The sequence below is a fragment of the Sphaeramia orbicularis genome, chromosome 21 (assembly GCF_902148855.1).
Source record: "Sphaeramia orbicularis chromosome 21, fSphaOr1.1, whole genome shotgun sequence".
NCBI classification, from domain to species: Eukaryota; Metazoa; Chordata; class Actinopteri; order Kurtiformes; family Apogonidae; genus Sphaeramia; species Sphaeramia orbicularis.
The window spans coordinates 11,111,284-11,133,387 of record NC_043977.1 but is presented as its reverse complement, the minus strand read 5'-3'; the positions used below and the strand labels follow the sequence as shown (position 1 = coordinate 11,133,387).

The 22,104-nt window shown below is 44.8% G+C and overlaps 1 protein-coding gene across 4 annotated transcripts; it reads right to left on the bottom strand.

Annotated features, from left to right (window-relative positions):
• Positions 1-970: 970 nt before the first annotated feature.
• Positions 971-21,213, bottom strand: LOC115411949 (bone morphogenetic protein receptor type-2-like). Of its 4 annotated transcripts, none has more exons than XM_030124256.1 (20): positions 20,819-21,213; positions 20,385-20,557; positions 18,484-18,678; positions 18,243-18,413; positions 18,046-18,153; positions 17,880-17,968; positions 17,258-17,491; positions 13,304-13,418; positions 13,063-13,223; positions 12,708-12,855; positions 12,372-12,508; positions 12,138-12,274; positions 11,814-12,000; positions 11,645-11,738; positions 9,383-9,453; positions 7,138-7,260; positions 6,893-7,063; positions 5,424-6,231; positions 5,259-5,378; positions 971-4,091 (listed from the first exon to the last, which is right to left on the bottom strand). In XM_030124256.1, the coding sequence occupies exons 2-20, from the start codon at positions 20,455-20,457 to the stop codon at positions 3,784-3,786; spliced, it is 3,450 nt and encodes a 1,149-aa protein (XP_029980116.1). In that variant the 5' UTR covers positions 20,458-20,557; positions 20,819-21,213; the 3' UTR covers positions 971-3,783. The 4 variants fall into 4 exon arrangements, with proteins under 4 accessions (XP_029980116.1, XP_029980117.1, XP_029980114.1 ...); XM_030124257.1 differs by having other exon boundaries at positions 5,259-5,752; positions 5,837-6,231; XM_030124254.1 differs by having other exon boundaries at positions 5,259-6,231.
• Between the last annotated feature and the right edge of the window lie 891 nt (positions 21,214-22,104).

The window sequence follows — 22,104 nt, the reverse complement described above, 5'->3', positions numbered from 1 at the left end:
AACGGTGTTGAGTTCAATGATCCATTAAACCAAAAGATTCAAATTGTGGAATACTGAAGATGTTCTGGGTCAGGATGAGGATCCGTTGGCTTTATCATGTAGAACTAAAGACTAATCCATGAATCAAACGTGGATCAGACCTCCCAGGTCTGTATGGACACAACAGTATTTATAAAAAACAGTACAAAGAGTAGAAAAGACAAACACAAACACATTTTACACAAAGTCAAATCACACACTGATCATATTCAAATTTGAGGTGAATACATATAAAGGTGAAAAACATTGTTAAGTATTAACTTTAAATGCAAAATAATTATAAATAAGAGAAAATATGATGTAAAAATGTCATAAACACGTGAATAAGGCTTGTTAAATGTTCTTATACATTTAAAGGAGATTTTACTACTGTTTATAGAGATTATACATCTTAACTTTTATAAAATCAGTTGTTGAATATTTTAATGTGCAGATAAATGTAAATATTAACTGATTATCTGTGTTATTGGAAAACGACCAAAGCATTAACTCATTAACTCTCACTTGTCCATTTTTGTCTTCAACAGTTAAAAAACTGTTTGAAAAAACTCAGAGATCACCTTTTTTTGTTCATCAGTGGAAGAAAGAACAACTGAATTAAAAACTGATGAAATAAAGTGCTGCAAATCATTTCTAGGCAGAAGTGATCGAACTTGTTGCACTAATGCCACGTTTCCACTACATGGTACCAGTTCGACTTGCCTCGGGTACCAGATACTATTCCTGGAGACTGTTTCCATTACAGGATACTACCAACTTTAGAGTACCTGGACATCATAGCGTTGCAGCGCGTAATTTCCGTGACGTCTGCTCAGAGAGTTGCTGATAAACTTGCTTGTTGCGTGTTGTCCCGTCAGCTCATGCTGAATCTTTTCATCAACCAAGGACAGAACTGTCTCAACCTCCTTGACCGACCATGTTGTTGTTTTGCGGGCTGTCATCATGGATTAACCTACCGGTATATTTACTGTAAACTTCCGAATCTGTTTTTTTTTTTTTTTTTTTTAATGGTGGGTCGTGATTGCGTCATAGATGACGTAATGATGCAGAGACAATTCTCTGACCAATCAGTTGTCTACAGTGTTTATACGTCTCATTTTAGTATCTTTTCACCTGTTTTGGAACCTCAGCTGAGCAAGTACTAAAAAAGTAGTACTGGGTACCAGATTCCAGGTTCTTTGACGTAATGGAAACGCAAAAAGGCTGAGTCAAGTCAAGCCAGTACCACATAGTGGAAATGCAGCATATGGTGTGACGTAAGGCTGGGTAACTTATCGACCACATGTTCAACAGCAGCACGTTCAACCAAACCGAAGTTCAACCAAACCGAAGTTCAACCAAACCAGAGTTCCGCCATACCCACGTCCACTCTTGTCTGATGTCGGATCAGTGGACGATAGCCAAGATGATGATGATGCAGAGAAGCTACTTCTATCTGCACTGATGCATCCGACCAGTCTCATGAGGATACGTTGAGAATTCATCGCTGTAGGGTCAGATCAGTCAAGGCATCAGATGGAGCAAAGGTTTTCACTGATCAACGTGTTTTTTAGGTTTAAATTCTGTGAACTTAACACAGTTTGGTGTTGGTTTTGGCATCAGTGCTGGCACTCATCACCTGAACTGAAGACCTTCGGTATAGTTGGAAGGACATGATGGAATAAGTGCTCTGAGCTCTGATGTCATCAGTGGAATTGTATCCTTAATCATTTCCTCAGGCAGGTTTTCCTCTTACGTGGCCAAGATCACGAAGCTCTTCTCAAATGTTCATTCCCTCGGTTCTTCAGCCCTAATGTTCTGGTCACAGCAGACATCACCAGACAGTTTAGACAAATAAAAAAAGTGCAAACGTAAAAAATGCTGCCTCTCCTTCTTTGGACCACCTGAAGCAGATGGACCTCCATCAGGAGGAGCATCATGAGCAAAATGCATAGTTTCATTTAAGGATTTAAGTAAAAGTCCTTAGACAAAAGAAAAGTCACGTTGACCCATTTCACACTTCATTCATCACTAGAAAATAAACATCAGTCCAATCCAGACTGTGATCAGCCGATAGAAACAAGCATCTGACCAGTTGGACATGAGCCCAGTCACAAGAGCAAAAAGGACTGCTGAAGGTGGACTCAGATCGGCAGGTCTTAGGCTACTTCATCCACCTCCACAGACCAGGACTCAGTGGTCCACATGTCTGTGGTTCTTCTGCCTCCAAGGGAAGGTCACAGGTCTCCATCTCCAAATCAGAAACTTCATTTAACCACAGAAAGAAAAGCTCGTCAGGAGGTTCAGGAACCAGTGAGACCACAAGTAGATGTTCGGAAACAACCAACTGCCCAGAGGAGTTATTCACCAATGTAGGTCCTGGAGAGTCTTCAGATCATAAGAAGCCCAAATACGTCCTCAGACAGCTGAGCAGCGAAGTAAAGTATGATGGCAGTGAAGATGTGTCGTCAACCGAGGGTTTACAGCTCAATGACTGACCCCCATCCACAGAAAAACAGCTGAAGACCTGAACATGACATACCTACAACAGGTGGAGAAATAAGTGAAGTGGAGATGTTCCTCAACATCAAAACTCAACCTGAGGTCCTGGTCAAAGTCTGGCACCATGTAACTCTGTTATTAGAAGAACACCCCGAGTTTCCACAGCACAGGGAAGTGGCCCCCAAACTAGTCCACAAGTGGTCCAAGTGGTCTGCAAGTGGTCCACAAGTGATCCAAGTGATCCGCAAGTGGTTCGAAAGTAGTCCAAGTGGTCCACAAGTTTTCCACAATGGGTCTGCAAGTGGTCCACAAGTGGTCTGCAACTGGTCCGCAATTGGTCTGCAAGTGGTCCACAAGTGGTCCATATGATCTGCAAGTGGTCTGCAAGCGGTTCGCATGTGGCCCACAAGTGGTCCACAAGTGGTCCATCCTGTCCACACTGCAACACTGGAAACAGGGTTTAGAAATATCTTCATCCTTGAACGTCTGTTTTCATTGAAAGCAGTGATGAAACAAGAAAAGGTTTGTTGAAAATACCTGTAACAGTGGGCTAACGTTTGTTTATGGTTTATGGTTAACTCCTTAAGATGAATCTGAGGGCGTGGTCAGGTCAAGGCCACACCCACAGGCTACAAGAGGCATCACTATCGATCAGATGAGTCATGCTCCAATCACTGCCTTGGCAGGAAGTGAAGGTTCAGGTGTTTGTGCTACACAGATGGGTATAAAGTCTGAGGTACCACGACTGGTCAACCCCGAGTCACAGGAAAAACAACCCTGTTACAACTAAATCCAGTTACCTGTTAAACACCCACATTATGTTGTTCTACCAATAGAATCTGCTTTTGTTTTGTTGAACTGAAACTTTGACTGATGCTGTAGAATCCTCCTTCCTCTGTATTCAACCAAACCCTGGTACTACCTGGTACCACCTGGTACCACCTGGTCCTTAAACCAAACCACCAACAGTTGAATACGAGTCAACTGAAGTAACTAACACTTATTATTAAATGACAGTAAAGTGTGTTTTAATTACATAAGTAGAATCTGTGAGATGGGGTTGACCTCTTGGTGAAACCTCAGGGGTCGACACTCTGCTACTTCACCATCCCGTCAAAACACTTCAGCCTTCAATTCAGCTTCAGCTTCAGGATGTTCATCTGATAAAACTGAATGATCCAGGACACATCTATGAAGAACAGAAGTAAGACCAAGAGGTAGAAGGAATCATGTGGCTCCTTTAAGGACAGAACAGTCAGACCTTTAGAAGCAGGTCATCCCATCGGGCTCTGAGGTGGTGGTCGCCGTGGCTCCGCCTCCCATCAGAAACACCGCCATGCTGGACTTTGATTGGTTGAGCCTGGGGACGCCGGCGCCTCCTGTTCTCTGAAGACCAGACGTGAAGTGGGTTTGGCAGCCGTTGAACTCTAAGTCTGAGTCCAGAGCTGTATCCATGGAAACCACCCACGAGGCCGGACGCCATTTCTTCAGAGTGTACGGTGTCTTCACGCGACGCTTGATCTTCTCTCCTGACGCGCTGAGGGTTCCATTATCAGTCAGAGACGCATCATCTGAGGAGGAGGAGATGGAAGAGTTAAACAGACATAGAACGTCCATGAGGACAGAACTGCACACAACACACCACAGAGAACCACACAGAGAACCGCACACACCACACAGAGAACCACACACCACACAGAGAACCGCACACCACACACAGAGAACCGCACACCACACAGAGAACCGCACACCACACAGAGAACCACACACCACACAGAGAACCGCATACACCACAGAGAACCGCACACACCACAGAGAACTACACACCACAGAGAACCGCACACACCACACAGAGAACTGCACACACCACAGAGAACCACACACACCACACAGAGAACTGCACACACCACAGAGAACCGCACACACCACAGAGAACCACACACACCACACAGAGAACCGCACACACCACAGAGAACCACACACACCACAGAGAACCACACACACCACACAGAACCACACACACCACACAGAACCACACACACCACACAGAGAACCGCACACCACACAGAGAACCGCACACACCACACAAAGAACCACACACCACACACAGAACCGCACACACCACAGAGAACCACACAAGACCACACATAAAATACACAGATCAATGAAGGAAAAAAGGTTTTAACCATGTGAAGAATACCCGTCATTTCACCACAGTTTTAAACAGAAAATGTTGAAGATTCAATGAAATGAATGTTACCTTTGGTTTAACGGTGGTAAAGGGTCAAACAGTTTGTTTAACTAGTTTATGTTCACTGCTGTTTTCTCTGAATCATGTCTGATGTTTTTTTTAATTCTTTCTTTCTGGGACATAATCATCATTACTAGTCAATCAGCAAATTTTCAACTATGATCCATGAAAACTACAACATTGAAAGAATCAAAAAAGCTGAATCAGTTAGCTGTTGTTAGCCGATGAAACTGTTAGAAAAAAATATTATTGAGTCTTTTAAACCTGAAAACTAAACATCTTACCTTTACTTTTCTTCAGACATCAGAAACTGCAGTAGGTTTAAATACTAGTGACTGGGTCTCGAATATGACACATTTACACTGAACATCAGAATTAATTAAAAACATAAAAATGGTTTGTTTTCTAAAATCTTTGGTTTGGCATGGGTTGGTAAATACTGACCCGGTACCAAACCCAGTCAGGTGTAGACCATGTTCTGACCCACCTGAGGCAGTGCAGGATGAGGACAGGTCCAGGGAACATGGACGTTCAGGTCTCCTCACTTTAGCCGGTCCTCTCAGGATCTGGGACAGACCTGCAAGATCAGGACCTTCAGGATCTGGACCTGCAGGATCTGGACCTGCAGGACCTGGACCTACAGGATCTGGACCTGTATGAGCTGTAGGGACTGGACCTGGAGTTTCTAAAGTGGCATCTTCTGAATCTGGAGGTAAAACATCCATGTTTACTGTTTCAGACTTTAAACCCAGAGTTTCAGTGGAAGAGGTGGAGGCTTCCACTGGTTCCTGTGGAGCTGGGGGTTCTGGGGACTGAACTCTGTGGTCTGAGCCCAGTTTGGAACCAGCGTGGACCAAACTCTGGACCTGGGGCCCTAGAACCTGGTCCTCAGCCTCCAGACTCTGGTCCCTGGTCCCTGTACTTCTATTGACTCCTAAGCACTGGGTATCAACCTCTGACCTTTGGGTGTTGACCTCTGACCTCCAGGTGTCGACCTCTGACTTTTGAGTGTTGACCTCTGACCTTTGGATATTGACCTCTGATCTTTGGATGTTGACCTCTGACCCTGCCGCCAGCCGGTTGTTGTTGTTATTGGAGTTGGATCCTCGTCCTGACAGGAGGTTTGTGGCGTGTGGCGGCTGATGATGGCGTTGGGTCTCGGCGGGCGGCTGCTCCCTCCTCAGCAGCGGTTCATGTTCATCGGGGCTGGAGTTCAGCAGGTTAAGGCGTCCATCCTCTGTCCCCGTCTTGTCCTCGTCGTCCTCTTCTGTCTGCGGTCCCGCTGGATTGGTCCGACCTCCGCTAATCATCCCGTTTGTCACCAGCGTGGGCACACCTGCACTGTAACCAGTTCCAGCGTTTGCTCTAATGGCGGTGTTGTTGGTTACCGTGGCAACGAGGCAGGGCTCTGCAGCGGCAGCGACCGCCACCGTGTTCATTTTAGCAACACCTGTCTCCACCTGAAGAACAGAACATTGAGCATCAGTGGTTCTGGTCCAGTGAGGTACTTTTAGACCAAACAAAACCACAGACTTTGAGGAGACATTTAGTCCCATGTCCAGCTGATATAAAACTGAAAAACATCACTTTGAGTTGAAAACAACAGACACTTTCAGCAGTATTGAATAAAGAAAATGTACTGATCTCATGGAATGTCAATCACAACTGGTATTGAACACAGCTGGTATCAATCACAGATGACAGCAATCACTTCTAACACTGACAAATAATAAATATTACCACCATTTTCCGTTTTGTTACACTATCTGAATAACAGTCATGAGTATCTTGATTTGGAATCACTGGTTCATCTCACATTAAAGACATTCAGTCATGTTTGGAATATATTACCAAAGCAGTCCTTTCTTTTTCAATTTTGGTCCTGTTTCTTCATTAGTTTTCTTTGGTCCCTTTCACTGTGGTCACTGTGTGGACCATGAACATGTAAACAAAACTTGTGTCCAAAGGCAAAAAGGATCTGATCTATGAAGCTTCAGTTAAAAATCTCTACATAAATATCAATATTGTTCTCTGCAGGTCCACCTTCTGGGACACAGGTTTGTCTGGGTCCGGTTCATTGACTGTGGACCTGCAGGTTGTGTCCAGGTGCGCCGGCCCTACCTGTCTGTGGTTGGACTTGTGTTTCCCCAGTCGGAGTCGGGACGAGCCGCTGTCTTTGCTTTTGGACAGAAGGTGGAGGCTGGTCGGCCTCTTCGGCAGGTTCTGCTGTTTGGGTAAAGGTTGAACACAGGCCCCGCCCACTCCTGCCACCTCACCTGGACCGGCCGACACCTGGATGAAGACACATGAGGTCAGAGTGTCTGCGGACAGAGGACGTCCAGTCGTGGCATTTGCTGAGTCATTACCTCTGCAGTTTGTAGGATGTGATGGTACAACAGGGTGGTCGTCTGCGGCTCCACAGAACCAAACTGTTTCTGCGAATGTTCCATCAGGTTCTCGTCGGAACTCTCCCTCAGGTTCTTATCAACCTGCAGAGAGATGTCACACTAAGTTCATCTCAGAGTAACTGGGGTAACTTTGGGGTAATGGGGGTAACAGGAGGTAATGAGGGCAAAAGGGGTAATGGAGGGGTAACGGGGGTAAAGGGCAAAAGGGGTAATAGAGGCGTAATGAGGTAATTGGGTAACGGGGGGTAATGAGGGTAAAAGGGGTAACAAGGGGTATCGGAGGAGTAACAGGGGTAATGGGGGGTAATAAGGGGAAAAGGGGAAACAGAAGAGTAACGGGGTAACAGGGGGGTAATGAGGGTAAAAGAACTAATGGAGGAGTAACGGGGGTAATGGGGCTAACAAGGGGTAACAGAGGAGTAACGGGGTAATGGAGTAACAGGGGGGTAATGAAGGTAAAAGGGGTAAATGAGGAGTAAGGGGGTAATGGGGTAACGGGGGTAATGAGGGTAAAAGGGGTAACGAAGGAGTAAGGGAGTAACATGGGGGTAATGAGGGTAAAAGGGGTAATGGAGGAATAATGGGGGTAATGGGATAATGGGGGGTAATGGAGGAGTAACAGAGTAATTGGGTAATGGGGGGTAATGAAGGTAAAAGGGGTAACAAGGGGTAATGGAGGAGTAACAGGGGTAATACGGGGAAAAGGGGTAACAGAAGAGTAACGGGGTAATGGGGTAACAGGGGGTAATGAGGGTAAAAGAACTAATGGAGGAGTAACGGTGGTAATAGGGTAATGGGGTAATGATGAGAAAAGGGGTAACAGAGGAGTAACGGGGGTAATGGGGCTAATGGGATAATGAGGATAAAAGGGTAACGGAGAAGTAATGGGGGTAATGGGGTAACAGGGGGGTAATGAAGGTAACGGGGTACTAGGGGTAACAGGGAGGTAATGAGAATAACGGGGGTAACAGAGGGGTAAAAGTGGTTAAATCTCTACTGCTGCATTAGTCATCACTGCTCTACACCAGGTGAGTGGAATGTTCTGGTCCCAGTCCAGTGGCAGTAGATTACATTAGAATCTCTGGGTTAAAGTCACTGGTTTATAAAAACACCCGTTATGGTGACACTGACCCTGGACCTGCTGGACTGGACTGGACTGGACTGGAGGTACTGACCCTGGACAGTGGGTGGTTCTACTGCACATGTAAAATCAACCAAACGCTGTGTGCCTCATGTTGTTTAATGACGTCATTTCAGGTCCAGACGATGATGTCTACAGATATTTACAAATGTTTACAGGTAAACAAACAGAGGTGTGGACAGACCAGGTCCGAGGTCCACACTGTCGACATATGTAGAGTCAGATAAATGAGTGTTTTAATGGACTTTAGTGTGATTTATAAAGTCCAGACATTCACTGGTTTATGTTGGCTTTGCCATCATCATGACACCCACAATGCATCTGTCACTGGTCGATCACGTCTAACACTAGAATGAGCCGCCCAAATCACTGAAACTGGGCAATTTTATTCCAGTTTCTACTTTTAGTAAAAGTATTCTAAACATTTTAACAGACTTATCTGTCTGTTTTACTTTTAGTTTTAGTATCTTTTTACTCACCTTCTATTTTTGGTAATTTTTCTGTTCTGTACATTCTGCCTTTTTCCAGGTTGTTATTGTTACTACAAACATTTACCTAATTAAATAATGGTTCAATAAATAAACAAATAGAAAGATCCATCCAGGTTTCATTTGTTTCTGCATTAGAAAAAAGAACATTTCACTAAAACATTAATGACAAGAAATGGAAGGTGTTTACCTTCGGGAGTTTTGTGTTGCTTTTCCTGTATTTTCCTGTGTTTTTGTGTTTTACCATATTTTCTCTGTATTTTTCTGTATTTTCATGCATTTTTCTGTATTTTCCTGTATTTTTCTGTGGAGTACTGTGATGAGGTCACCATGACCTTCATGTAAACTAAAGCGTTAAACCAAAGCTGAGGTGATGATGGTCAGAATCTTCTCGGCATTTGGACATGTCTTCATCTGGACTCATTGCGGATGTTCTACAAATGCATAAATATTCATATAAACCCATCCATCCATTCATTCATTATCTTCCGCTTCTTCCGGTATTCATATAAACGATGGCCTTAAATGGGTCAGAGGTGGGTTCTGGTTCCTTGTGGACCTTGTGGACACTAACCTCTTTCGGATCCAGTTTGTTGGCCTCCAGGTCTTCTTCTGTGAGCTGCAGACAGACGGGGACAGCACCACCTGGAGGACATCACAGGAATCCACTAAGAACATACCTACAACAACTCACAGACATGTTTCAAAAATGATGAACCTGCTTCCATGATGATATGAATCCAATAACTGTTAATAATCAGATTATTGTAACAATCAGATGTGATGCGTTTACAGTCACTTCAGAAATAGGATAATCCATAACCCCTGGTTTAGACATTTCAGTCCATTATGGGATTTATTTCAGAGTTTGTATGTAGGTAGTGATGTAGAATCCAACCTTCTGTTATTGTCTTCTGTCACCTCTGTTTTCTCTGATTTAACAGATTTTCCACATGTTCAGATATAACAGAACTAAATAAATCAGATGAACCTGTATACATGCATGAAGACATGGGAGAATTGGGGACAAATCTAGGCGTGTTAATCTGATTTATTATAATCAGATTACTGCTGTTATCTGATAAAACAGATCAGATTATACTGTTTACATGATCAATGAGGTTTACACTGTCGGGGGACAAATGCAAGGGTATCCCCAAAATCCCCCAATCCTCTGCTCCCCCAACCATTTGGAAAAAACACACCACCTGGTGTCAAACTATGACATCATGTAAACTCCAGGTAGTTGCATGAAGAAAGATAATTGTTAGACAATCAATATGAACTCAGTTAAAGCTACATGGACCTGATAGTGGCAGAATAATGGTCAGAGAACCAATTTTTCCCACAAAACTCCACCTAGCGAATGAAAATGACACCATATGAACTCTGAATGAGTGTGAGAAAATGGACATTTGTAAGATGATCAATATGAACCAAATTTAATCTCAATCGGACTACTGTTGCTTGATTTACTATGTCCAAAGAACTGATTTTCAACAAAAACACCCCAATTTGGATGACTTATAATACTCATAGAGAAGCTGAAATCAATAGGGTTCTTCCACTAGGGGTCCACTATGTTGGTTATCAAGGGAGAAGAAACCCAACCAAATCTGTCCTAGTTACTGCATTCGCACGAAGGATATCCAGCGGAGGTGGATGCAGCAGCGGTGGCGTTCAGGGTGAAACCATTACAGGGCTGTCACAACATTTTGGGGATATAATAATAATTAGATACTGACCAAATTATTAGTGTGGATGTAAACGGGCTCAGTATCTGGTGCTTGACCATGCCCTTTTCCTGTCGGTGCTATAGATAACCTCATGTATGACTACACATCTGAATGATAATGCACCAGGACGCAGGTCACTGTAACCATGGAGACAGGCCCCTGGGGCTCATGGGTATTGTCGTTTCAGAGAGCAGCAGCTCTTGTGTGTGTTTGTGTGAGTCAGTGTTCGTCTACATGAGTTTGTGTGTGTTAGTGTGAGTCTGTGAGTGTTAGTGTGAGTCTGTGTGTTTGTGTGTCTTTGTATGAGTCTGTGTGTTTGTGTGTCTTTGTATGAGTCTGTGTGTTTGTGTGTCTTTGTATGAGTGTGTGTTTTTGTGTATGTGAGTCTGTGAGTGTTTGTGAGTCTGTGTGTCTTTGTGTATGTGAGTCTGTGTGTTTGTATGAGTCTGTGTGTTTGTATGAGTCTGTGTGTTTGTGTGTCTTTGTATGAGTCTGTGTGTGTTTATGTGTGTTTGTATGAGTCTGTGTGTTTGTGTGTGTTTGTATGAGTCTGTGTGTTTGTGTGTGTTTGTATGAGTCTGTGTGTGTTTATGTGTGTTTGTATGAGTCTGTGTGTGTTTATGTGTGTGTTTGTATGAGTCTGTGTGTTTGTGTGTGTTTGTATGAGTCTGTGTGTGTTTATGTGTGTTTGTATGAGTCTGTGTGTGTGTTTGTGTGTGTTTGTATGAGTCTGTGTGTGTTTGTATGAGTGTGTGTTTGTGTGTGTTTGTATGAGTCTGTGTGTTTGTGTGTCTTAGTATGAGTCTGTGTGTTTGTGTGTCTTTGTATGAGTCTGTGTGTCTTTGTGTATGTGAGTCTGTGTGTTTGTGTGAGTCTGTGTGTGTTTGTATGAGTCTGTGTGTCTTTGTGTGTGTGTCTTTGTATGAGTCTGTGTGTGTATGTGTGTGTTTGTGTGTTCATGTGCTGCTTCAGTAGCTTCCAGACTTCCAGGCTTTGAAGTCGTCAGTGGAACCAATCACATCAGTTTTTACTCACAGACTTAAACAGATGGAGGTCGATGGTGTTTGGCGTTTGTGGGCGTGGTCACCAGGTGAACTCACCACTGTGTTCGGACTCAGAGATGGAGCAGAGGCCTCCGGGTGTCCGCCCGGGATTTGTAGACATGCCACCGTCGGACGTAGACCGAGCCTGACTCTGAAACCAACAGACACAGTGTCAGTCAGTGGGCAGAGCATGTCTCCGCCCCCTCACACCTGTCCATGGTCTCACCTGAGCCTGCTGTCGTTCATAGTTGATGGAGTTCCTGTTCTTCTCAGGTCCTTCTGCTCCCCTCGCCATTGTCTTGATGACCAGATGACCCGCCCCCTGAACATTTTTGACCACACCCCCCTGGAGATCCTCAATGTAGGAGGAGGCGGTGCCAACCTGAGGGGTCCAGTGGCCATGAGACAGATTCCTACGAGACCAGAGCAACCAGGAAACCAGGTCAGAGGTCAGAGGTCACGAGAACGAAGACCAAACTACAGAATGCATGTACCTGCAGTTGTGTAGTAGTATGTACCTGTGATTGTGTAGTAGTGTAGTGGTGTGTACCTGTGATTGTGCAGTGCGGTATGAGTGCTCAGCAGTGTGAGTTCCATCAGTCGTTCTTCTGCACACTGAGCGGTGAGTCGGGCCTCAGCGTCCTGGTCCCAGCAGTCTTCCATGGTCTCCTTCAGGGACCGCAGAGCCTGAGCATAGACCCACAAACAGACACAGAACTGGTGTGAATGTGGACATTTTGTGAGTCTGGGGTCCTGTGCTGCTTGTTGTTGTCTAAACCCTGACCAGGCTGTTCTCCTTCCAGGCTTCAGGGAACCTTGGCCGGTGTTTTTCTCGGGCCACGAGGATCTGCATCTCCTCGAAGCTCGGATGGTTCCCCAGCTCCGCCTGAAATGCCAGCTGGTACTCTGGCACCACCTCCCCTGCAGACACACAACATCACATCACATCATACAACAAGTCCACACATGTCCTACGTCCACACACCGTCTTATCCAGAACTCCATTCCCTCTGTCGGTTGTAACTGGTTTCAACTGGTCAGGTCTTTATGATGTTCTCCTCTGGTTGCTGTTAATCATCATGTAATGTGATATTGAGTCCAAGTCTAATCGGGGTCTTACCTGGGAACAGATCTGAACACCTCCTGAAGGTCTCCCAGTACATCAGACCCAGAGCGTAGACGTCCACCTGCTTCAACGCCGACTCACAGTCCCGGAGGTTCAGAGCTCCACCGAGGACCTCTGGAGCCATGTACCGGACCGTCCCCACCTACAGATGCACAATGACACAATGATACACAAGGACACAGAGTCACACCGGCTCAACAGCTCAACCTTCACTGTTAATGTGTAGATTGATGTGTCCGGTCTAAGTGAAGGTTCCTGGAGTTCAGGGTGGCATCCTGATGGTTTGTGTGGTTTTGGCTTCACATACATTAGGTCTTGTGTCATTAAACCTGTCGTCATGTGACCTGACCTCTGATATGGCCATGGTATCGTCGTCTCCGTGGCGACAGGGCCGGTTTCCTGTGAGTCTCATGGACAAACCGAAGTCGGCGAGGACGCAAGACAGATCAGACCGGACTAGAACGTTCCTGCTGGTGACGTCTCTGTGGGCGACGGCTGGTTTGTACTGGTCTGGATGAAGACACATGACCAGGTGATGTTTACTGCTTCTCTGATGTTAGTCCAGTCCATGTTTATGTCCACATACTGACCTGCGATGTAGAGCTCTGTGTGCAGGAAGGCCAGTCCTCGGGTCACGCCATGAGTCATCCTGCAGCAGGTCAACCAGTCCACAGTGTTGACGGACAGATACCGAGACAGACAACCCTGGAACCGACAGACAGATGGACACACAGTAATTACGTTTAATCAGACTGATTTTATTCATGTTATTAATATTTCCAGAGCTTGATGGCATTTTTATTTAACCAAAACTAAAACAGATAGAAAAGCATCAGAATTCAAGTGTGATTTGATAAATACTAGACTAGATCCACATACTGATCCACACTAAGAGGGTTTGAGGTCTGGAGAACAGGTTCAAGTCTGAACCAGGTTAATATGGTAACATCTGATGGAGCAGCTCCATAGAGGGTGGAGTTAGGGTGACATCCCACTGGAAACAAATAGGAGATGGGAAAGCTGGTGTTCCTCAGGGCTCTGACTTTGATTCTCGGTGATTCTGGTTGATGTGTTTGTAGGTCGATCAAATGACGTTCAATATGGACAAACCTTAGAAGGTTGTGGACGGATATATATGAGTAACTTAACCATCATGCTGTTAGATCTTAATTGCATCAATTACGTAGTATTTTAATGCTATCAGCAGTATTTTGTGTATTTATGTCTTAGTGAGTACAGGGGGGGAAGCAAAATTTACAATGAACATTTAGTTGTTTTTTCTCAGCAGGCACTACGTCAATTGTTTTGAAACCAAACATATATTGATGTCATAATCATACCTAACACTATTATCCTTACCTTTTCAGAAACTTTTGCCCATATGAGTAATCAGGAAAGCAAACGTCAAAGAGTGTGTGATTTGCTGAATGCACTCGTCACACCAAAGGAGATTTCAAAAATAGTTGGAGTGTCCATAAAGACTGTTTATAATGGAAAGAAGAGAATGACTATGAGCAAAACTATTACGAGAAAGTCTGGAAGATACTATTAAAGAAGAATGGGAGAAGTTGTCACCCAAATATTTGAGGAACACTTGCGCAAGTTTCAGGAAGTGTGTGAAGGCAGTTATTGAGAAAGAAGGAGGACACATAGTGGAAATCCACGGTCTTGGTCCTGCTAGATCTCTCCTCGGCCTTTGACACAGTGGACCATACCATAATGATTGAGAGACTGAGGGACCTGGTAGGGATGTCAGGTCATGTGCTAGACTGGTTCTCCTCTTACCTGACCGGCAGAAGCTTCACTGTGTCAATAAACAACTTCCAATCTGACTCAGCGGATCTACTGTGTGGTGTGCCCCAAGGCTCTGTCCTGGGACCAGTCCTATTCTTACTCTATGTCCTCCCACTTGGCCACATTATCCGACAGTACAGTGATGTCTCCTATCATCTATTCGCGGATGACATCCAGATATACTGCTCCTTTAACTCCTCTGAGCCCCACAAACTGAGTTCCTTAATCAACTGCTTGTCAGAGCTGAAGCAGTGGCTAAATGAGAACAGCCTCCAGCTGAACTCCAGCAAAACTGAGACCCTCATCATTGCCCCGGATAGTGCAATCCCAGGGATCAAACATCACCTTGGAGACCTGAGTTCCTCAGTAAAGACAAAACTGAGGAATCTGGGTGTCATCTTTGACCAGGACATGTCTTTAGAATTCTACTCCAAACACCTAGTCAAAAACTGTTTCTTCCACCTACGCAACATCTCCAAACTCAGATCTATGGTGTCCACAAATGAGCTCGAGATGATCGTTCACGCTTTCGTATCTTCTCGCTTAGACTACTGCAACAGCCTGTTTACATGCTTAAACAAGAAGGAGCTGGCCCGTCTACAGTTTGTCCAGAACTCTGCTGCCAGGCTCCTGACCCGCACAAACAGGAGAACCCACATCACTCCCATCCTTAAATCTCTCCACTGGCTCCCTGTTCTATATCGTCTTCATTTCAAAATTCTTGTGCTAACTTTCCGGGCCCTACATGGCCAGGCCCCTGCATACATTGCTTCCCTGATCCAGCCCTACAGCTCGACTCGTAGCTTGAGGTCTTCAGGACAGTACCTGCTGATGGTTCCACGGACCTGTTTTAGCACACGCGGTGACAGGTCTTTTAAAGCTGTGGCACCACGTCTATGGAATGACCTGCCTCTACACCTACGGTCCATGGACTCTGTAGAGAGCTTTAAGAAACACCTCAAAACCCTCCTGTTCAAAAAGGCTTTTTAGTCTCCCACCTGACCCAGGACCACCACAGACTGATTACACTCTATGTATTCATCATAACGTACTCCATGTGTCATCCCCCCCCCCCAGTCTCTCTATATCTCTATCGCTCTCTCTTTTCTCCTCCTTTACTCTCTCTCTCTCTCTTTAACCCCAACTGGTCAAGGCAGACAGCCATCCTTCAGGAGTCTGGGTCTGCTCGAGGTTTCTGCCCGTTAAAGGGAAGTTTTTCCTCGCCACTGTCACCAATCACAAGTGTTTGCCCCTGAAGGATTCTGTTGGGTCTCTGTAAACTTAATTTGATTCTGATTTGAATTGATAAAGCACTTTGTGACTCTGTCTGTGAAAAGTGCTCTATAAATAAAATTTACTTTACTTTACTTTACTTTACATAGAATAAAAACATTTTCTATTATGTCAATTTTCTTGGGGCAAATAAATGCTCATGACTTTCAATAAACTAACTGGTCATACACTGTCTTTTAATCCCTGCCTCAAAATATTGTAAATTTTGCTTCCCCACCCTGTATAGGTCAAACTCTTTTGTCGTATAGGTGTAAGGACTTGTTACTGTGTCAAATCTGAGACCCTGAAAAAGAACTAACAGTATTCTCTCTGAGATAGAGATGAGTAGCAGCATAAGATGGAAATACTCAAATAAATTACAAAACCCTGAAACTTGTCCTAAAGTATACAGCAATAGGAGCATGAGGTAAATACAGCGTAAAACACCTGAGTAATGGGGAAACACTAGACTGGACCTTACTCCACATAAGGACCAGGACCAGATCTAAATCTAGTGGAGGTTTCACTATGGGGTTTATGTTGGGTTTCAGGGTTTTGACCAAGACAGGATCCCTGAACTAAGGAAACAGGAAAACTCAGAGTTCTATCACAAACATCCCATCACATTAGTCCAAACCAGAGGAGATGGTCTGTTATTCATGTGTATAGATAGATAGATAGATAGATAGATAGATAGATAGATAGATAGATAGATAGATAGATAGATAGATAGATAGATAGATAGATAGATAGATAGATAGATAGATAGATAGATAGATAGATAGCAGGTCGAGTCAGAGACCATCTGCACTTTTTGACATCAGTGGTTCATATCTTCTCTGCATATGACTTTAACTACCAGCACATTCAGAAGGTGAAGCCATCAACAATCAAACATCCAGTGAAGATGAAGAAGAAAAGGAGACTAAAATTTCTTTATGTGATAAAATGTCTTCATGATGTTTTCATTCACACCTAAACTCCCGAAAACAGGCTGAAGCGTTGACTGCCTGCTCAGATTCTGGAAAAGCCAGAGTTAAAGAAACCAATTGACTGTGAAGGAATGTCCTGTGTGTGCGTCGGCTGCAAACAGGAAGCAGCAGCATTGGCGCCGTCTTGTAGAACAATGGCAAATTAAAGTAGAGACAGACGGGCTGAGGACGGCGCCCTCTACAGGAAAACAACGCCCCAGTTAGTCATCACAACATACTGGGGTTTGAGGGCTTCTGGATGACCACAATCTGATGCACAAATGTGTTCAGTTCATAACTGTCTGAACATGAGGAGTACCCTTTGCATTCTGGGAAAATTAAGAGCTTGTTCAGATTAAAATACAGTACATTAGTAAAAAAAAAAAAAAAATTAAAAAAAAGACTAGAACTCAATAAAACTCAATAAAACTAATTAATTCCTGAATACAGACTCCTGATGGCTAACAACAACAGGAAATGCTAATATGACATGTTTAATTATCTTACATGTGGGTAGAACTCCATGACGATCAGAAACTCTGGTCGTCCGTCCACTGTCGTCCTTTCGTCTGCCATCAGGAAGTGTGCGATGTTGTCGTGTTGCTGCAGCAGCGGGAGGTGGTAGATGGAACGTTCGTTAGCGTAGTTCTGCCGGTTAGCCGAGCTAAAGAGTTTAACGGCCACGCAACGTTCATTAAGGCAGCCGCGAAACACTGTGCCATAACGACCCCGACCAATCAGCTGCCAGGAAAGCAGAAAAGATAGCAGTCAGATGGTGTACCTCAGGGATCAGATTTAGATCATCAGATATTACAAATCATCCATTAAACCATCCAGAACCTGGTTCTGGTCTGATTTTAGCTCTGGTTTGGTGTTGGGACTTGTCTGGTTCTGGTTCTAGTCTTTAGATCCACCTGTTCTAGACCGCCTACTCATTATTACCAACTGTCAGAAACAACTGCTCTGTCCTGCAGTTTTTATCATACTGTATGTTGATTTTACCCATTAATTTATTGAATGGTGGTCAGTGCCCTTGAGTGTTGAGAGTTTTTTTTGGATGAAACACTAAAAACTGAACCTGGACCTAGACCTGGACCTGGCCATGGCTCAGGGTATAGGTGTGTGTTACCTCCAGTAGTTTCAGGTTTTCCAGGTCAACAGCGGATGTGTTTCCCGCCTCCATCACGTCCACTGACGACAGACTGTTCTTCTGCTTCCCTGAGAGCATACACACATTGATCCAAACGTCCAAACGTCTGATTACTGATCACATTATTGCTCATGTGTGTTCATACCTTTAAACATCCGATATCCAAAGAAAAGGGCCACGATGAGGACGGCTACTACGGCGACGGTTACCAGGGCGATGAGCGCCGTCTTCACTCGTCGCAGTGGATGCTGATCTGCAACACAGAATCAAACTGTCTGATTGGTGGGATTGATCAGATTAGTCTGATTGATCAGATTGGTCTGATTGGTCAGATTTCATCACCTGTCTGCCTCAGTGCAGCCTCGGTGGCAGTGGGCAGGGCTTCAGTAAAGTTGGTGTTGCACAGGTCACGGCCGCAACAGCAGAAGCGGTAGCTGCCGTTCTGGATCTTAGAGGGCGTGGCTGTTACCAGGCAACGGTCACCATCGCACTCTGGCTGATACCTCCAACATCCTGAAAACAAAGGCGCTGTTAGAATGGGTTTAATCACCTGATGACATCAGCGTCACTGTCTCCATCTTACCTTGTTTGACCAGGTGCATCTCTTCATCTGCTCTCTTTTCCCACAATCCAAAGCAGCGTGAGCCGTGGCTGCAGCGCACCGTCCCATTTTCTCGCACCACACCTCGGAGCTCATTGGCTGGTCCGCTGTGAGGCTCCGTCCCCTGCTGTTGCAACTGGTCAGAAAAGGCACATTCGATCTCCTCGGACTGAGTTCCTGAAAACAGTCAATTGATAGGATGTAAACAATCAGAGGTTATCAATACTCTGGCCACTGATTACAGCTACACAGGGACTGGAGGCATGAGCTCAGAGCTGGTCCACGTGGATCAGACAGGTTCAGGTTCGGGTTCGGGTTCTGGTTTAAGTCTGAGCTCAGTGTCAATGACTCCACGGCTTTGCTTTAGAATGAGATCAAAGTAAAAACACACACAGACCGACAACATAATTAAATACAATGGAAACATGGACGCACTTCATACAACTACACAGTGGATGTGTTGTGTTGTGTTGTGCTTTGACTGTTATCTCAGTCGTAGACATGAACAGATTATTTAGCTGTTCAGTTCAACTCTGAATAAGCATCAAAACACAAAAACTAGGGACAATTATGGCAAATTAAATAACATCAATTCAATCTAAAAGTCAAAACTAAAATAGAACACATCCAGACAGAATCCACTCCACTGAGGGCCATGGGTAATGTAGTCTCTTAGTTAGAGAAGAGAAAGTAGAACAACTCTGAAGCTGAAACAGGCTGACAGGGCATGATGGGAACTGTAGTTCCTGATGCTAAAAATAATCACCACACATTCCTTCACATTAGAGTTTGGTCAAGAAATGAAGAGATGGAGCCGCAACAAGAATCCTGTTTAGACTACAAACACACAATCGCACAAACCCAGACACACAGTAAGTCTGGAATGGGTCCGTCTTATCGTCCTCATCACATTGTAAACACAGACAGACAGACAGACTGACGCTGACTCCTTCACCAAACAGGAATCTGCTCTTTTCTACTGTTTATGGAAGCCTGGCCCGGTGCATGTTGGGAAATGGAGTTCTGCAGGATCTGTGGTTTTTAAAATGTTGAATATCAATCATGAGCTGAACTTAAGTAATGAAACAAAAGATCAAGAAACTGTTTTATAGATGTTCAGAAACCCATCCAGTGGTTTGGACTGAGTTCTGGACTCTGGAGAGAACAGGTGGACGGTCCTCTGGGTGGATGGTCTTTGAGGTGGACAGTCCTCTGGGTGGACGGTCTTTGAGGTGGACGGTCTTCTGGGGGGATGGTCTTTGAGGTGGACAGTCCTCTAGGTGGATGGTCTTTGAGGTGGACGGTCTTCTGGGGGGATGGTCTTTGAGGTGGACAGTCCTCTAGGTGGATGGTCTTTGAGGTGGGTCATCCTCTAGGTGGACGGTCTTTGAGGTAGATGGTCCTATGGGTGGACAGTCTTTGGGAGGGGTCATCCTCAGGGTGGATGGTCCTTGGGATGGACGGTCCCATGGGTGGTATTTAGCATTAGCTCATATTTAATTCCTCCTGTAGCTCCACCCCTTTGTCATTTTATCCACATATGACCACTTCTGTTTCCAAAAAGCCAACCTGAACCAGACCTGAACCAGGCCAGAACCAGACCCAAACCTGACCTGAACTAAACTCAAACTGTACATGAACGAGGCCTGAACCAGACCCAAACCTGACAAGAACTAGACCTGAACCGGACCTGAACTGGACCCAAACTTGACCAGAACCAGACTCGAACCAAACCTGAACAAGGTCAAACCAGACCTGAACCAGACTCTGAGGTGAGCTGAGCTCTGATTGAACACTGAGGTGCTGAGGAGGCGTTGACCTGAATCTAACCCTGAAAAGAGGCCAATAGAAGGTGATAAAGACGTGAGTCTGTGTGAACTGACCAATCACAGCTGGCAGCAGCAGGAAACACACACACACTATTAACACAGACGAAGCTCCGCCCACAGCCGCCATGATGCGTCCACCTGACAGGTCCGAGTCCAAGAGGCTTCAGACGGACATCACTGATCTTGGACCTGATCAGACAGGAAGTGGACACACAGCATCTCCAAGACTGTCAAAATAAAAAACACATGAACCATGAATTTACAACTATAATAATAATGATAACAATAATAATAATAATAATCCAAGGACATTTGACTTCAAAGTGACAGAAAACACACAAACTACAGAATGAAGAGGATTGAAGAAGAACATCTACACACACCTGGCGCACACAACACACAACATAACACAACAGAGCACACAAAATAACACACACACTCTCTCTCTCTCACACTCACACACACACACACACACACACAGGCCTTACCTGCGAATCTGTGCAGGTTAAATGTAACCGTGTGAAGGGAGTGGCACGTGGATCTGTGTGTGCGCGCGCGTGTGCGTGTGCGCGCGTCCGTGCGCCCGTGTCTGTGTGCCTGTGCGTGTCTCTGTGCGCGTGTCCGCGAGCCCGTGCGTGTTACCGGTCAGGATAAATCCGGTGGATCCACAAGAGATGAACCGGTCCGTCTGGCTCTGCTCTTAGCTCGGATGGGCTCGGCTCGGATCCTCCTCTCCGGTTCGGTTCTAATCTGGACCCGGATCCGGTCAGGAGTGCCGTAGGTTGGATTTATTCTCAATCACAGAAAATCCGCAGAAATGAAGCTGCGCTCCGATGCTCTGCGTCACATTCAGACCGTCACAGACCAAGAACTACAACAAGCAGCACTTCCGGTCAGACCTTCAAAATAAAACACCGACAGTGAAACAACACAGACAGGGCGGATAAACAAACACACTAATAAACAGACTTATAAATGGTCACTCACAAACAGTATATATATTGCATATATACAAATATATACTCATAAACATCTAAAATAGTAAATCAAATATCAGGAATAAATCAGACCACTCAGTAAAAACTCAACTATTCCTTTTAGGAACATTTATTCAATAAACGTTGAAGACTTTAGTGAAACATATGATGAACAATGAAGAGAAAAGAACAAACCAGGTCTGAGCTCCATCTGGACCAAAGCTTGATCTTCAGACCACCATGGTGGACCTGGACCTGGTTCTTCTGCTTTAATCCTCATCCAGGAGCTCAGTCTCTGAGACGTTTCAGTCATGTTTAACTCCTGATCAGAATGATTGATCGTCTGATCGGGTTCTAATAAACACAGATATTAAACGGGTAAAACAATTCATCAATAGAACCAAGAATAGAATTAAATAGAATCATTCATCCATAAAAACTACATATGAGACGCATTAAATAACACTTACAAATCAGAATTCAGTGTTTATTCTGTTAGTAATTTATATTGACAAACTGTGAACATGGTATTTTTTTTTCATCTTTTATTTTGAAGTCCATTTCCTGTATGTTGTGTGTTTCTTACATGTGACTTCACACCTTCCTTCCTCCACCCAGAGACCAGGAGGAGGAAGAGGAGCAGGAGGAAGAGGAGGAGGAGCAGAAGGAGGAAGAGGAGCAGAAGGAGGATGCTGAGGCAGGGGCTGATGGGAAACAGAGTCTAGTTACTCATGTGTTTCTGCATCAACATGAACTAAACCTGGTCCAGGACCAGCTGATCGAGGGTCAGATCCTCA

Coding starts and splice junctions, on each gene's coding strand:
- LOC115411949 (XM_030124254.1), bottom strand. CDS start 20,457: ATGGCGGCTGTGGGCGGAGCTTCGTCTGTGTTAATAGTGTGTGTGTGT. Junction 18,679..20,384: donor GCTGCTGCCAGCTGTGATTG/GTCAGTTCACAC, acceptor GACTGTTTTCAG/GAACTCAGTCCGAGGAGATC. Junction 18,154..18,242: donor GGCTGCACTGAGGCAGACAG/GTGATGAAATCT, acceptor TCTGTGTTGCAG/ATCAGCATCCACTGCGACGA.